Below are 17,950 nucleotides of genomic sequence, written 5' to 3' on the forward strand. Positions count from 1 at the left end.
GTAGCTATTCCTTAAATTCTCAACCTGCTTTGCTGCTTCTTATTCCTAATCTTCACCAACTATATCTAGTCAGGTGCTAAGATCTACTTATTGTATTTCCTTATATTTGTTTCCTTTTTTATATATATGTTTCCTAATCTCAGTTCTCAGCCCTATTTCAGATCCTTGATTTTTTTTAATCGGAATTATTGCAATAGCCATACATAAAAAGTCTCCCAAGACCTGGTCTTGTCTTTCCCTGATCCCTTTCCATAGTGCCACCAGACCAATCTCTAATCTCTTATATCCCAAGTCAAAATTCTTCATCCTCCACAGTAAATAGGAAAAATTGTAAATTGTTAGTAATATTTTTTAAAAATAATATATGCAGGGGCACCTCGGTGGCTCGGTTAGGCATCAGACTCTTCACTTCAGCTCAGGTTTTATGATCTCATGAATCGTAGGATCCAGGCTTGCATCCAGCCCCAAATCATGCTCTTGCTCATAAGAAGACTGAAATTCTCTCCCTTTGCCACTCCTCCCACTCATATGAGCACACTCTCTCTCTTCTTAAATAAATCTTTAAGAAAATTAATATAGGCATAACATCAGGAATAAAAATTCCTTTTTTCCTAATAAAATAAGATCTTATTTATGTATTTATGTATTTTTTGAGTTTTTACTTAAATTCTAGTTTGTTAACCTATGATGTAATATTGGTTTCAGGAGTAGGATTCAGTGATTCATCACTTACATATAACACCCAGTGCTCATTACAAGTGCCATCTTTAATAGCCATCATCTTTTTGCCCCATCCACCAACCTCTCATTCAGTAACCTTGTTTCTTCTGTATATTTACTAGTCTCTTGGATTTGTCTCCTTCTCTTTTTTCTTCCTCCCCCTATGTTCATTTGTTTTGTTTCTGAAATTCCACATATGAATGAAATCACATGGTATTTGTCTTTCTCTGACTGATTTATTTCACTTAGCATAATGCACTCTAACTCCAACCACTGCATTATAAATGGCAAGATTTCATTCTTTTTTATGTCTAAGTAATATTCCATTATATATATATACCACCTCTTCTTTATCCATGTATCAGTCGATTGGACATTTGGGCTCTTTCCATAATTTGTCTACTTTTGATTATGGTGCTATAAACATGGGGGTCCATATGCCTCTTTGAATCACTATTCTTATACTCTCTGGATAAATACCTAGCAGTGCAATTGTTAGATCATAGGATAGTTCTATTTTTAACTTTTTCAGGAAACTCCATACTATTTTCCAGAGAGGCTGCACCACTTTTGTATTCTGACAGTGTAAGAGGGTTTCTTTTTCTCTGCATCCTCACCAACATATGTTGTTTTCTGTGTTATTAATTTTAGCCATTCTGACTTGTGAGTGGGCATCTCATCATAGTTTTGACTTCTTTTTCCCTGATGGTGAGGGATGTTGAGCATCTTTTCATGTGTCTGTTAGCCATCTATATGTCTTCTGTGGAAAACGGTCTCTTCATGTCTTCTGCCTATTTCTTAACTGGAAATTTGTTCATGGGTGTTGAGTTTGAGAAGTTCTTTATAGATTTTGGATACTAACCCTTTATCAGATATGTCATTTGCAAATATCTTCTCCTATTCCATAGGTTGCCCTTTAGTTTTGTTGATTGTTCCCTTTGCTGTGCAAAAGATTCTTATGTTGATGAAGTCCTAATAATTCATATTTGCTTTTGTTTCCCTTGCCTCTAGAGACATATCTCATAAAAAATTGCTGTGGCCGAGGTCAAAGAGGTTGCTGCCTGTGTTCTCCTCTAGGATTTTGATGGGTTCCTTCTCACATTAAGGTCATTCATTCATTTAAATTTTTTTTGTGTGTATGGTGTTACGAAAGCGGTCCAGTTTCATTCTTCTACATGTTGTTGTCTAGTTTTCCCAACACCCAGTTGTTGAAGTGACATTTTTTCTATTGGATTAGTTGACCGTATACTTATGGGTCCATTTCTGGGTTTTCTATTCTGTTCCATTGATCTATGTGTTTGTTTGTTTGTTTTTTCCAATCCCTTAACTGTCTTGATGACTACATCTTTGTAATAGAGCTTGAAATCCAGCATTGTTATGCTTCAAGCCTTTCTTTTTCAGTACTGCTTTGGCTTTTTGGGGTCTTTGGTGGGCCACACAAAATTTAAGATTGTTCTTTTCACTCTGTGAAAAATGCTGATGGCATTTTAATAGAGCTTGTAGTAAATGTGTAGATTGCATTAGGTATTATAAGCAATTTAACAATATTTGTTCTGCCAATCCATGAGAATGGAAAGTTTTTCCATTTCTTTGTGTCATCTTCAATTTCTTTCATAAGTTTTCTATACTTTTCAGAGTACAGATCTTTTATGTCTTTGGCTAGAATTATTTCTATGTATCTTATGGGTTTTGGTGCAATTGGCTGTAAATTGGGATAGGTTCCTTGATTTTATTTTCTTCTATTTCTTCTATTTCAGTATTGGTGTATGGAATGCAAAAACGTTCATTTTTGTATCTTGCAACTTTACTGAATTTCTGTATCAGTTCTAACAATTTTTTTTTGGTGGAGTTTTTCAGGTTTTCCTACGTTGAGTATCATGTCATCTGCAGATAGTGAAAGTTTGACATCTTCCTACCCAATTTGGGTGCCTTTTAATTCTTTTTTTTGTCTGCTGAGACTAGGATTTCAAGTACTTTGTTAAGTAATAGTGGTGAGCGTGGCTATCCCCGTCTTATTCCTGACTATAGAGGAAACTTTAGTTGAGATATGGTCCATCTATCCCTACCTCGTTCAGGGTTTTTATCAAAAACAGATGCTGTACTTTTACCAATTTTTTTTTTTTCATCTGCTGAGAGGATGACCTGGTTCTCATCCTTACTTTTATTAATGTGGTGTATCACATTGATTGATTTGCAAATATTAAATGACCCTTGCAGTCCAGGAATAAATTCCACTTGATTGTGGTGAATAATTCTTTTAATATATTTTTGGATTAGATTTGCTAGTATCTTATTGAGAATTTTTGCATTCATGTTCATCAGAGGTTTATAGTTCTTCATTGTAGTCTCATTTTGGAATCAAGGTAACACTGGCCTTACAGAATGAGTTTGGAAGTTTTCTTTCCGTTTTTATTTTTGGAACTATTTGAGAAGAATATGTATTAACTCTTCTTTAAATATGTGGTAGAATTGCCCTGGGAAACCATCTCGCCCTGGGCTTTTGTTGGGAGACTTTTGGTTACTTATTCAATTTCTTTGCTGGTTATTTCCATTGATTTTTTTTCTTTTTTTTTTTTTTTTTTTTTTTTTGCTGGTTGCTGTTCCAATTTTTTATTTCTTCCTGTTTCATTTTTTGTAGTCTATATGTTTCTAGGAATTTATCCATTTCTTCAGACTGGCCAATTTGTTGTCATATAATTTTTCATAAGATTTTCTTATAATTGCTTGTTTTTCTGTGGTTGATTTTGATATCTCCTCTCATTCATGATTTTATTTGTTTGGGTCCTTTCTCTCTCTCTCTCTCTCTTTGATAAGTCTAGATGGAGCTTTATCAATCTTATTAATTAAATATGAATATACATTTTATTATCAATTTTATTAATTAAATGTGAATATACATAATGCCATTGAAGTATACACTTAATAATGACTAAGATGGTAACTTTTATGTGTATTTTACTACAATTTTTAAAAATGAATTTAAAAAGGCAAGTTTGTAAATTAAAAAAATCATTATTTATAAATAACATCAACTTAGAGGCTTGGTTAAGAATATGGCTTTGATTTCAGACAGACCTAATTCAAATCCAGATTATAGTACTGGGAATATTATTTAACATCTCTTAACACAATCTATGCATACGTGAAATGGAGGTATCAACAATATCAATCCAAAATTATTTTGTGAGAATTAATTTACATAAAAAATATAGTCAATATTCTAAGAAATTAAGTTACTGTATTTATTATATTTGCATATACAAAATTCTTATTTATTAATTGCATCAAAGTATTTTATTGTTTTTCTAAATAAATAATAACCTTTTAAATTTATTCTACAAACTATTATCCCTAGCACATAGCCATACATACGGTAGAAGTATAACAATATGCTTTAAAATATGATCAGTTAATGGTAAGATTAAAAGATTTAATATAGCAGAATATAGTATGGTCATTATAAAAAAAAGACAAGAAAAGAAAAGAAAAGCTATTTTATTCAAGTGAAAAGGAAAGTAATCACAAGTGTAAAATAGCAGTCATTTTTATTTATTTATTTTTCATGGATTTATTTATTTATTTAAGTGTGGAGGGGCAGAGAGGAAGGAGGAGGGAGAGAGTCTCAAGCAGACTCCCCATTGAGAGAAGAACCCAATCAGGGGCTTGATCTCATGACTCCAAGATCATGACCTGAGCAGTAATCATAAGTCAGACACTCATCCAACTGAGCCATACAGGCATCCCAAATAGTAGTCAACTTTAAAACATGCTATTCTAGCACAAACAGGTTTATCAATGAAATGGAGATATTAAGGCTCAACAAACAAAAAATATTGTGTACATAAGAAAATAAAGAGTAGAAACTCAAAATAAGAACTTAAAGATCCAAGGAAGCAATTTTCCAATTAAATATGATTTTCTTTCACTAAACTGGAAGTATTCACATAATCTTCAACTCTTTAATCAAGGTACCAATATCTTCTTCTCCAAATTTAATTTATGAATTAAAAGTTGTATGCACAATTTATCTCAGTAACACAAGCAAAGTGAACATCTGTTAACTTTCTGCCATGTAAGTTTGTGTATGGGGAGATGGGTGTGAACAGAGCCTCTGATGTGTAATATTCTTTCCATCTGCACACCAGGTGGCACTGCATAGATAATCAGAAGATAACACACATCAAGATTTCTTATGTATTTGGAGATAAGAAAGTAAGTAAATGAAAATTCTGTTTAATTTTTTTCTTAAATGCCCACTGTAACTATAGTTAATTTATTTTTAGGGGTTATGTTATTTGAGTTAATAATGTAAACTAATCATGATTACAGTATTTTTTCCATATATTAATTCCTATATAATTTAAATACTATTGCCAAGAAATATGAGTTTAAGCAATTGAGAAAGGATAATATAACCAAACTAGGTTCTATCCCATTGATTTCTATTTATTCATTTAAGTAAATTTGTGTCACACGATAGAGCCTTGGGGAATTTAGAACAACATGAATTCACTAGATGCCCCTTAAACAATTCAAAGGCAGTGTCTGGAGAAAAACTGATTTGATATATATTTCAATTGAATTTCTTCTAAAACAGATTTATTACTTAAAATACAATGTCTTAATGAAGTCTCCTCTTAAAAGCAATGATCTTGCTTTAGAATATACTGCTTTTTAAGCATTCATGCCAAAGAAGGTATTATTTAAATGTCAATGAAAACATTATTATTCCATTTGATCTGATGCTGCTCAAAGATGGTATAGCCTAACCTGTATAAATACAAAATAAGTGATAAATAAGACACAAATCACCCTGCAAAGTTTCTCATTCCTATTCTTTGGAGAGATTATCTGTAGAAAGAAATCTGAAGCATATGCATGAACTTCTGCCATTCCATACCATTTTTCAGGCCTCTCTTAATCCCTCTTTCCTTGTGTGTAATGAGGGCCCTCATTTTACCAAGTTCTGCTTACAGTGATTTGAAAAACTGTAAGATAAGCATGATTATGCAGTTTATACTAAATAAAACTATCTAGTACTATGCCTCCTAGCTCTAATTAAAAATCCACTGATGTATCATACATATGTATTCAATGTCATGAATTCCAGATTCAGCTTCATTGAATTGGGGGTGTGGGGAAGAGGTTGTGTATTGTGATGTTCCCTAATTCTTGTATGACAATATCCTCACTGACTTCTAATTTTGTTAATTATCCCAATGTTTATTCTCCAACCTTATCAACATTCTACTTCCAGAGGACAATTCAGATCTACAGGATGATTAATACATTTCTAAAACAAAACAAAACAAAACAAAAACCCCATCATGATACCTATAGTGTATGTTCAACAATATCTCCTTCCAAGTTCAAATGATATTTTCACCTACTGAAAAAGGTAACCAAGAGTCATAAGCAGCAGTTGAAAGATAGCATTTTGGTTAGGTCCAATAATTTTCCAACTCTTTTTTCAATTACTTTTTAACCGCTGATTAAGTTACTGGGAACTACTTTAAGAAAATATAGTGCTTGAACAATTAAAATTACAAAATTATTTTTTCCTCCTTCTTTAAGTAACTAATGTAAGTAAAATATATTTTCATCCCATGAAATATACATAGAAATAAAATAATTTCTCCATGTCTCCATTGAAGAAATCCAGAGAACACAAAATTGTTCAAATTTAAAACATAATTCACATTCATAAAAATGTTTAATAAAAAACATGGCAGATAGAATATTTTAAAATAACCCTCTTGCTAAATGAGTTATGTCCTTTTTTACTGTAATATGGGAGACATAGATTATTTCAATTAATTAAATCAATCATACAATTGATCTTTATATAGAATCTACATTCCAGGAACTCTACCAGCAAAAAAAAAAAAAAAACACTTAAAAAAAATAAAAGGATTTTCTTATATCACTTCATCATACAATGCTTATTAAACACCCTCCAGCAAATAATATTACCTTTACCAAAATGCTCAAGGACAACATCTAATATTTAGCACAGAAGTGTAATACTTAATGTAATAAGGTATAAATGTAAGAATGACATGAAATATAATTTAGAATTTAATTCATTGTTTTTGAGTATCAAAACCATGAACACGTCTTTGCATTTTATTTAAAAAAAGAGAGAGGTACAAAGGTACTTATAAAGATCCATGAATTTTTTTAAAAAGCTAAATGATCAAATACTTTCAAACTTCAAGATATTATTACATTGTTTTTACTTATACTCACATCCTCTTTTCTTTTTATTCTTCCAATTATTTTACTTCAAAAAATGTTATTAATGTTATCCTATATTCATGTCACAAAATGTGCTAAACTATGAAATAGAACAATTTTAAAAACTAATCCCTGATCTCAAAGGTTGTTTTTGTTTTTGTTTTTGAAGATTTTATTTATTTGACAGAGAGAGAGAGACTGTGTGAGCACTAGCAGAGGAAGCAGCATGCAGAGGGAGATGGAGAAGCAGGCTCCCCTCTGAGGAAGGAGCCCAATGCAGGGCTCCATCCCAGTACTCTGGGATCATGATCAGAGCTGAAGGCAGATGCTCAACCAAATGAACTACCCAGGTGCCCCTCATAGGCTTTTAATATACTGTATTTGTGTGGGGGGCAAAGGAGGCGATATATGCACACAACCAAAAATAATAAAAAGAAAACTATATTCAGTTCTATAAATGACTTAGAACACATTTTGCTATATATGAACACAGAATAAACATTTATTTCAGCAGGATGAGTATGAATGTCTTATGTAAGAAGTGGCATTTGAGATGAATATTGACTTTACCATATGGAGACAGAGTAAAAAATTTTCTCAGTAAAGACAAGACTATGAGCCAAGATATAATGATGGAAGAGGACAGGTTGCTTTTGAGGGATATCTAGATCTCTGGTGGCAAGACAAATACATAAAGTGGTAGATTTAAGGCTGAAGGGGTAGATTTGGACAGCTGTTTTAGCCTGTAGAAAGTCATACGAAGAAAATCTGACTTATTCTGAATGTAGGGGCAGCCACTAAAAATGTTTGAGACATTTACAACTTGTTTTTAAGAAGCGTACCTGATATGGAGAGTTCTTCCTATTAGAGTACCATCTTACTAAGAGTAGAATGATTTTAAGCAACAAAGATAAAGGGACCAGGATTACTCTTACTGACATGATTAGCATCATCTCCTAATATAATCAAACTATTCAGGAAACCATGCCAGCTTGGTGAACTTGGAAGCAGAACAAGAACATTTTAAAGAAAATAAATTTATCTGTTTATCTTCATGATGTGGGCTCAAAGAACTCCTGGTCCATTTATTCAGGTGTCTTTAAAGAGATACCAATATTTCCTCAGATTTTTTTTTCCTTTCTATATGTTTAAAATTGACCAGTCCCTATTACCTGCTTCTGCAGATTAAGATGCACTTTCTATAGATATGTTAATATGATCAAAGAATAATTGCCCTACATCTATTTTATCTCCTTCTGGGGGCTTTGCTTGAACTCATTAAATGATGATTTAATGAACTCTCAGCTGGAATTCTATTTCCCTCATTTCTGAATTCTTGGGAGCCATCTCACAATTATATCCAAGTACTTACAAGTGACACTAGATTAGACAATATTACAAATTAAAAAAAAAAAAAGCAAACTGTCAAAATCATGCCTTTTTTTTTTGCTTAAAATTAAATCAGGTTTATTATTTTAAAATAATCTACTGTAATTGTGCACAATCCCTAAACAACTTCAGTTTTTATCTGTGGACAGAAGAGGATGGTCTAAAAACCTCATTCTATTTTCTGCTAAATAAATAGAAAGTATACATGATTGTGTACAATTTAGAAACTCCTGATTAAGAAGCTAATTAAGAATAACTTTTACAGAGAAGAATTCTGGCTCTAAGAAGGCACAAGAGATTTAAGTAAAGGCCACAATGTAGCAAAGTTAATACCACAGTTTCTCAATAGACTTTCTTAATTGTAATTATCTTTTTCAGCTGTTAAAATATTTGAGAATCATAATTTTTAAAAAATAGTATTTTCTTATGGTAACTGGGGAAAAAAGTCAACTGGTGGTAACAGTAAGAAAAGTGAGGCTAAATATAAAAATAAATTCTTCCAGAGTATGAGGTCCCCATGTTCATGATCCTTAAGTTGGACAACTCAATGTCGGCAGGTGTCATCAGGTAACTTGTTAGCTTTCAGTCATTTTGTCTATAATAGCTTTTGCTGCTGAAATATGGATGTTTTCATTTGTCACATTTTTACTACCTTCTCTATAAAATCCACTTGCCATGTTTTAGTTGCATTTACTAGTTTCCTTTAAGCTTTCTTAATCTATTTTCTTATCCAATTCAGGGGCCATTTTAAGAGTTAATGGCATAGATTATATTAAAAGTAGAATAAAAAAAAGAACTGCGCATGGAATACTTTAGCTATTACTGCTACTACTACCAATATCACTACCATCAATATCACTAATCCTACTTAACTCATTTATACTGCAATAACAATTTTATAATAATGTAATATCTATTTTCCCCTAGGTTCAGTCAATGTTATAATTTGCCCCAAATTGCCAACAAGTTTCAATATTCTATCAATTTATTTTGGCAAAGAGTTGAAACAGCTGCATTAAAAATCAATAATTAAAAAATACTTCTAGGGTTCCTAGTATGTGGCAGGCACTTTTCCAGGCACTGCAGATCGACAAACAAAGCAGAATATTCACCCTGCAAAAATTTGACTTTTAATGGCTAAAACAAACTATAATACAGGGAAGTAAATGCTATAATAAAGCATAAAGTCTAGTCTGGACATCCAGAAAGGGAACAAGGGCACAGTGGTGTGGGTATTAGGCTGAGCAAGCAGCTTCCTTTATCTAGACTAAAGAGTGAGAGTAGTACTGGATCATTAGAAGAGTACTATATGAAGCAGAAAAAAAGAACACGGAGGCTAACAACTTAAATAAGAAAATAATGATAGTTGTAGAGGTCCAGGCAACAGGGGAAAAAAATTTAGATGAGGTAAAACCGGGAACAGTTCAAAATGGCAGAAACACATAATTTAATGAGAAAGTGACTAGAGACATAAGCTGTTGATCAAATCATGAAGAGCTTTGAAAGTCGTATTTTAAGGAGGTTTTCTTCTATCCTGAAGGAAATAGGGAGCTATGGCAGAGGAGAGAGGGTTTAATGAGGGAATGGCATCATGAGACCTCATTTTAGATAGATCATTATTTCTGTTGTTAGGACAATGATGTCTGGTTGGGAGGCTACAGCAGTAGTCCAGTATTAGTAAGAGTGGGGAATGGTATAGTGAGAAGTGAATTCAAGAGAACTCTTTGGGGTACATACAAATTTTAAGCATTTGGTGGTGAGACAGTGACGATTTATCTCTATAATATCTTCCTGCAGTTCCTGCTCCCTTTGTGTCTACTGTGACTGCAATAATGGATTTTACTGCTATTTCTTTTGTAATCCTATCTCTTTACCGAGTATTAAAAACAAAACTTCAGGGGGGAAAAAAACTCAAAACACAAAAAACCTCACTAGGAGAATATACAAAGTTTTCCCATTTATTTAAGAGTGTCTTAGTGTATGTTCCTTGCTTTACGTGTTTGTTTAATCATCTGCTATGTTTTGAGAATATCAGAGGTAAATTACTGGGAAAGGGAAAGAACATGGGTTCCTCTGAAGCAGAGGTTAAAGATTCAATTCTTCACCTAAAATAGGTGTTCGTAAACCCGACTCTAGAATATAGTCATCCAAAGAACTTAAAAAATAAAAAAATAAAAAACTGTACTCATGTCTAGCCCACTCTGTCCACATCATACTTCTCAAATTATATGATACTATTGTTCAGTTTGAATCTCTTATAATTTTCCTGACTGAAATTAAAATCAAGCTAAAATCTGAATTCTATTTCTTTGTATTTTTTTTATTTTAATTTAGCACAGTGCCTAGAACATTGCACTCATTAAATACTTATATAATTCAATCATTGGTTACTTACTGATAGGTTTGGGCATGCTATGGGGAAAAGGCAATTAGTACTTCAGGGCCTTTACAACATAAATCAGTAGCTTTCAAACACTGACTCTTAATCATATTTTGAAAATACATTTTTTATAATATGCAAGGTACACATGCAAGCACACACATCAAAAATAAAAACGCAGAAAAGTGAAAAAATTTCACAAAATAACACCCTATGAGCAGCCTACTTCGATATTTTCTATTCTATTGTGTTCATTTTTGTAAAATTAAAAATAAAGAAAAGGAATGATGGTTGTAATCCATTATATTGATTTCAATACCAACCAAAGAGAACCACCCAATACTTTGAAAAGGCTTTGCATAATAAATTCTAACTCTACTTCTGAATATTAATGGTAACACATTCCATAAGTGCTTTTATTTAAAAAAGAAACACAAAATTTTAGTCTTTTAAAAAATCCCAATTGTCTCAAACAACTCATTCCAGTTACAAAAAGACACAGAGCTTTATATCACTTATCTTTATTACACTTAGAAGAAACTAAAACTGTCATGGGTAAAAATCTCACAACGATCTGCATTCAATGTGATGATTTCTTTAATGAACTCTGTTAGCATCAGTTAGGGGAAAACCTAAAAGTGAGCAACTTTTCACCAGCAATAGCATACATACTGTTAAAAATTAGGAAACATGAGAATATACTTTTGTTAATGCAATGGATTTATCAAGCTGTCCCTGTTAAGTCATATTCAATACAAAACAGTTTTTCTTTTCTTCTAGACAAGCTAATATAGAATGGACAGTACTTATATAAGATCTATAAATAGTATTTCCAACTACAGAAAGAGAAAATACTCCATTTTCATTAAGTGACCTATGTAACCAATATTTAAGCACTAAGTTCAAAGAGTGAATTCTTTGCTCTTCAGTGTTTTCTTAAGCCCTCTGAATAAGGAATCCAAATGTCAAATACCAAAGATGATACACACCTATGGCAGAGAGAACTTTATTTATTTTTTTCTCTACATACTTATCACATTCTCCCTTCTCTATAGTAATAGAAGTTTAATGGGGGCGTATGTTCACTCAGCTAAAGACTATATTTCCTCTGCTGCTAGGTATGTTTATGTGACCAGACTGTGGACAATGAGATAAAAACAAAACTGATCTGTGCAACTTCTAGTTCATAAACTTAAAAAGAAAGGAGCTCCCTTCCTTACTTCCCATTTTTGTTAGGAGGAATGTGGGCAGAGTGGCTCCCTATTGACCAAAGATGGAAGTCAAGTGTTAAGAATGGTTCACACTGATAGATGAGAGAGACTAGACATCTATCTTGTTTAATCCTCATTTTCCTTTCTCAAAGTGACCAAACCTATATTCCAAATAATATGGAAGTCCTATTCAAAAACTGACTTCTCCAATCTGGGTGGGAAAGGTAGATAAAGTGAGTGAAGTTTCATTACAATACAGAAGCATGGTTAATGAACAAAAGCATGTAAGGATGTGAGGCTGTCCAAGTAAAAGGCAGTTATATGGTAATAGAAAGGTCATGAATTCCCATCTCGGCAACCAAGAGTGTCAAATAAACAATTCCTGGAGGTAACGCTAACTTGTCTTCTATAGACAGAAGGTTTTTTTTTTTTTTTTTTGACAAGATTAAACTTTCCTGTATACATTTCATATAAAATACTGAAATAGAACATAACTGCATTCTACACATCACTATACCAAAATGTCAAAAGATTCACTTCCCAGCATGAAAATGCACAGCAACATAAATATGAAAGGACCTCACATTTTAGATGCAGTATTCACACCTCGGTGCAGGGTGAAATGGGAGTATTGTGAACGGATATGGCATTATCAAATAACATATGTATGGAGATTTAACGGAATAAAATTTTAAAAAAAATATTGATTCTAACAGATGGAAGATACTGTTATGGCTAAAACCACTCAGACTGATAAAACATTTAATTGTTCCAAATTTTGGTTAAAATGTACTTATTATGCAATTAATTTGGAGATGTCTCAATGTATTAATTATTTATTTGGTCCCTATTTTTCCAGTACAGAGTTTCTTTGTAGACAACATTCACAGAGATCACAAAACTGTATTAGCATATACTATTCCATTAATGGAAAACCTATCTTTTATGTAAAACCACAATGATGAATTTCAAATAACTATTTGAAAACATTACCAAAATTTCATACTGATTGCCTCACTAAATTATCCATTCATTTTTCACAAAGCACCTCTGAACCTGTACTTACTGAAGGTAACAGCAACTTACCCAAAATCGCTGGTATTTAGATAAACTTCATAGGCGCTGGACTTATTTCCTTATGTTATTATTTCTTGTATGTTAATTAACCATACAAATGTAATGTTGAACGTAAAGCCAAAGTTGGTGTGATGCCTTTATATAAATGAAACCTATGAAAATACCAGACCTTTTCTCCCTTCTATTCTTGGGCTACATAGTGGTTATTGTACTTAAATGAAAATAATATAGAGAAATAGCAATGACAGTGGAACTCGTTTCTGAAGGGAAGGAGGTTCAATATAGACATTTCAAAACTAGAAGGTAGGGATCCCTGGGTGGCGCAGTGGTTTAGCGCCTGCCTTTGGCTCAGCGTGTGATCCTGGAGACCCGGGATCGAATCCCATGTTGGGCTCCCGGTGCATGGAGCCTGCTTCTCCCTCTGCCTGTGTCTCTGCCTCTCTCTCTCTCTCTCTCTCTCTCTGTGACTATCGTAAATAAATAAAAACTAAAACAAAACAAAAAAAACTAGAAGGTACAATGGAAATTTATTTTCCTCTCCAGAAGTTTTCATCTACATAAAGGGAGTGACAGAGATGGTCTTAGCCTTGGTAGCAATTACCTAGTAAGAAAATACATGGCATCCTGATAAGAAAAATTTAGTAGGCAAAGAAGCATTCCTGGTAATTTCAATCTAGATACGCTATAAATAAGGAAAGCCCCAAAACAAATGTTATCCAGTGTGTGATCACTTAAAGAAGTGGAACAGTTTCCATCTCATGTAGATTCATTACTTAGCTATTCATATTTAAGGAGCATGAATGTAGGAAAGACAAAGTGGCAGACAAGAGGATGGGCTTACTCAGTTGTATGCCACAACTGTCCCCAGTATAGGGATATGAAACAATGAATACAAAGACTAAGTTAAATCAACTCTATGCTCTCTCTGGTGTCTCAGTGGAAAAAATAAGTGTGTGGAGCAAACGTTGGAAAACTCAATTTCTGTGGGACACGTGGACAAAACATGCAGCCTTTAGCAGCTATACATTGTCCATGTGACTTTATATAATTATACGTATAATGTGAAGTACAATTAAACATCTCTAAAATTCAGCTAAATATGAAAAGTCTTTAGGACATTTTGGAAAAAGATGAATAGAACAAACAAAACTTGAGCCAATTCTGTTATTATTTATTTAGCCAATTGGTTTTATCATAAAGAGAAAGCTACAGCATCTAGACATCATTAAGTTCAAATTCTGAGCTTCCATGGCACGGCTGAAAAACATTTTGTGTCTTAGAGATATTCACAGTAATGACAGCATGGGGAGAGATGGGAAAATTTAAACATGGTCTTGCCAAAGTCTATCCATAGTGAAGGTGAGACAACACAGTTAAGTTATAAATAGAAAACTTTCTTTAGCCACTCATTCCTGTCTGCTCCCTGAACAGATATAACTTCTATCGTGGAAATGTCTGCAGGGAGTTATTCTGGACATTGTCAGGACATTTTTTAAAAATTACAAAGAAAAATATTTAAAAGCAAGCTACTCACCTATTCCAATGAAAGCAGCTTTGTACCCTTCTTCTTTCAAAGTGCTAAGAGTGATTTCATTCACTGAAAGGCTTTTGCCACAAATTATCTATAAGAAAAAATGTTTTGATAATGATATTTTAGCATTTAATTAAAACCTTAACTTTAAACATCATAAAGAACACAAAATTGATATAAAAAATTCCATATATATATATGGACATATCTTTGTCTTTTAGTATATAGGCTTATGTATTCAAAAGAGTACATAAATAGAACACTAACATGTCTTGCTCAAGAACTAAATGCTTTTTTGCCTTTTAATGAAGTAGCAGAAGAAAAGCTAATTTATTTAAAATAAAGTCAGTAAACTTTCATAGCTTGATTAATATGTTCAAGACACTATGTGGGGCACTTTAAATAATAACATGATAAATGAGACACAGTTTCTGCCTCATTGTATAATGAAGATCTGTGAAGATGTACATAATAAATATAATATAAAACAGAGTGTGATCAGTACATGTCCAGAGGAATTCAGAGGATAGAGATTCATTACGGCTGAGTTCACTGGATGAGAATAAAGAGAGGTAGCAGGATTTTAATAGGGCTTTTAAAAATAATAGAATTTTGATAGGGGACATTGTCCAGGAAAGATGAATAGAGCTGGGAGGCAGAGGGTAGGTACCTCTATGAAAAGTCACGATACTTTGCTCAGTTCCTAAACATGAGCCAATTTTCAGATCTGGAACCCACTAACTGTAGAGGATGGGTAAGTCCCCAGGAAGAAGGACCCTGCAACATTCTGTCAAATTAATGCTGTAATGATTCCTTTAGTCCCTCTCCAAAGGGAGCTATGGCCATTACCCAGGTAATTATACACTGGATAAAGGGGAATAATCACACGTTTCAAGGACATCGGACACACATTCTTCACTGACATTGATACAGAGATGCAAGAGTGGAGAACTACAGGGAAAAGGTAAAAAATGGACCCTGGTAAAATTCTGGCTCACAGTGGGACCACTGAGATCACAGCCCCATATAGTGATTATTCCCCCCAGTATTCAACTGCATAAGCAAAATTGCTATACTTGTCAGTTGAAGTAAGCCCCACATTGGGTCGCTGGTCTGTGCACTAAGAGCTGTAACAGCTACAATAATTGGGAAGGCCAGAAAACTTCTAAAGCCCTAATCGAGAGAGTAAATCAAACATACTACCATATCCTGAGGGTGGTTAGGATGGCAAGAGATGGTGGTGGTCCAGGTTATATTTCTCTGTAATTCCACCAATCTGGCCCCCACCAAGACCAGATGATTCCTGAAGAATAACTGTAAACTACTGCAGGCTCAACCAAAAAGTACCCGATTGCAGTTTTTGTGACAGATGTGGTATTATAGCTAACGCAGATTAATAAGGCCACAGGTACACTGCATGTGGTATACTTTTCCATCCCACTTCTGAGAAAAAGGAATCAGAAACAGTTCACATTCCCAGGGGAAAGATAAGAATATTCATTTACAGTTTCGCCTCAGGAATATGTCGACTCTCTCCTGTAATAATATATGTAATCTCAAACTATCTGACCACCCCACAGAACATCACAGTGATCCATTACACTGAGAACACCATGCAGATTAGACAGCATGAGCAAGAGGTGTCTAGTAGGCTAAAGACTCTGTTAAGACACATGCACTGCAGAGGGCAGACAATGAACTCTAAGAAGATCAAGGACTACCACTTAAGTGAAGTTTAGGTATCTACTTGTCAGGTGTGTGACAATATATCCTCCCTACAGTAAAATATTTTGCTGCAATTCTGTTCTCATTTACCACTATAGAGAAGCAAGCACAGCACCTGGTAGGCTTCTTCAGGTTCTAAAGATAACATGTTCTTAAAAACAAAAGGCTCTAAAGTGAGGAAGATGAAATTTTACCTATGAAACAATATTTGACAATAATCTGTACAGAGTATTTAACTAAGTGCAAAATATGTATAGACTCACTTAATCCTCACAATTAACCCTATAAAGTGGTATTGGTATCCTCATTTTACAGATGCTAATATTAAGGAACAAGAGGCTTAGACAACCTTTGTCAAAATTGCAATATACAGTCTAACTTCAGACTGAACATGAGTAATAGCTATGCTCTTAAGTTTCTGAGGTAAAAGGAGAATGAAGGGCAGAACTGGCACCGTTTTCAAAGGCAGAGAACAACATATTATATGTGAAGACCTACTGAAAATGTAGTATTTCTGGAATATAAAGGGTAAAGCAAAGAATAGAAAGAGAAAGTAGAAGAAGAAGGTGTCTGGGATTGTATCATAAAGGGCCATTTGCTCTCCTAAAATGCTAATTCTATTTTTATATTGGGGGATAGAATACTGAAAGTTCATAAGCAGAGAACAAACAAGATGAGATTAATAACTAACATTCAGAACTCTGGAACATATCAAATACCATAGAACAAGTGAAAACATCAAGTAAACATGTACCATTAAAGATGCTTTATAGTATCTAATACTGTGTATTCGTATTAGAACAATTAAGTACAACTAAATATATGTAATACTGGGGTTTCTGAATTTCAATATATGCTAATTTAAGGGAATAGATTTTTCTTTTATGAAGCTATTTTGCATCATAAAGAAACTTCTATTTATTTTATGAAACATATTACTTCAATATCAATATATAATAAAGGCTAGACATAAAATAAAAGTATAGGTCCAAACATTCTAAATACAGTTTTAGTAATCAGAATAAAAATGCAATTTCCAAAGTTGAGCAGTGGAATGCCCTGCCAATGGGTTAATTCGTGGAAGTGATCCTCAGAATACCTGACTTTAGGTTTAGTTTATCTACTGCCTCAACAAAAAGATTTAGGAAAAATCTCGTGTTTCCAGAGGTAGTGTGTGTATGTGTGTGCACGCACACATGGTTTAATTTAGTAGTGGCAATTTATGTGATCTATCAAATGAAAATAAAGACATCCCAATCTTTCTACTCTAGTGGAGAGAACATATCTGAGTTTATAATGTACATGAAAGATGCATAAATAGTTCTTATTTCTACATCCCATTTCCCATTACTATTACTAGTAAGCAATAGTATGCAACTGGAGAAGAACAAAAAAAGTTGAATTATACTTTAGTGTATTGAAAACTGAAAAGACAAGTATCGTGACTCTTGTTGTTAATATACTGAGACTAGGAACAGGAAGGCTTTACAATACTATAGATAGACATCGTGAGAAAGATGGATAACAGCCATCATTGGACAGTAGCTCCACGACGGAAATGAGACAGAGCAATAATAACAAAATTCAGTGGAGTGACAGGCATGGGGACTCTTCTCTGTTCTGTGCTGGGGAACCCAGCAAAACTTCCCCTTTCTAAAAACCTGACTCCCAAACATTTGT

At 33.4% G+C, this 17,950-nt stretch overlaps 1 protein-coding gene across 4 annotated transcripts in view; it reads right to left on the minus strand.

Annotated features, from left to right (window-relative positions):
• Window positions 1–17,950, minus strand: part of DPYD (dihydropyrimidine dehydrogenase) — a 790,677-nt gene that overhangs the window by 522,215 nt on the left and 250,512 nt on the right. For all 4 annotated transcript variants that reach the window (XM_072834642.1, XM_072834646.1, XM_072834643.1 and 1 more), the window contains one exon: window positions 14,549–14,636. In XM_072834642.1, the coding sequence (XP_072690743.1) occupies window positions 14,549–14,636 (88 nt within the window). The remainder of the gene's footprint in view (window positions 1–14,548; window positions 14,637–17,950) is intronic.

This window comes from Canis lupus, chromosome 8 (genome assembly GCF_048164855.1).
Source record: "Canis lupus baileyi chromosome 8, mCanLup2.hap1, whole genome shotgun sequence".
Classification (NCBI taxonomy): Eukaryota; Metazoa; Chordata; class Mammalia; order Carnivora; family Canidae; genus Canis; species Canis lupus.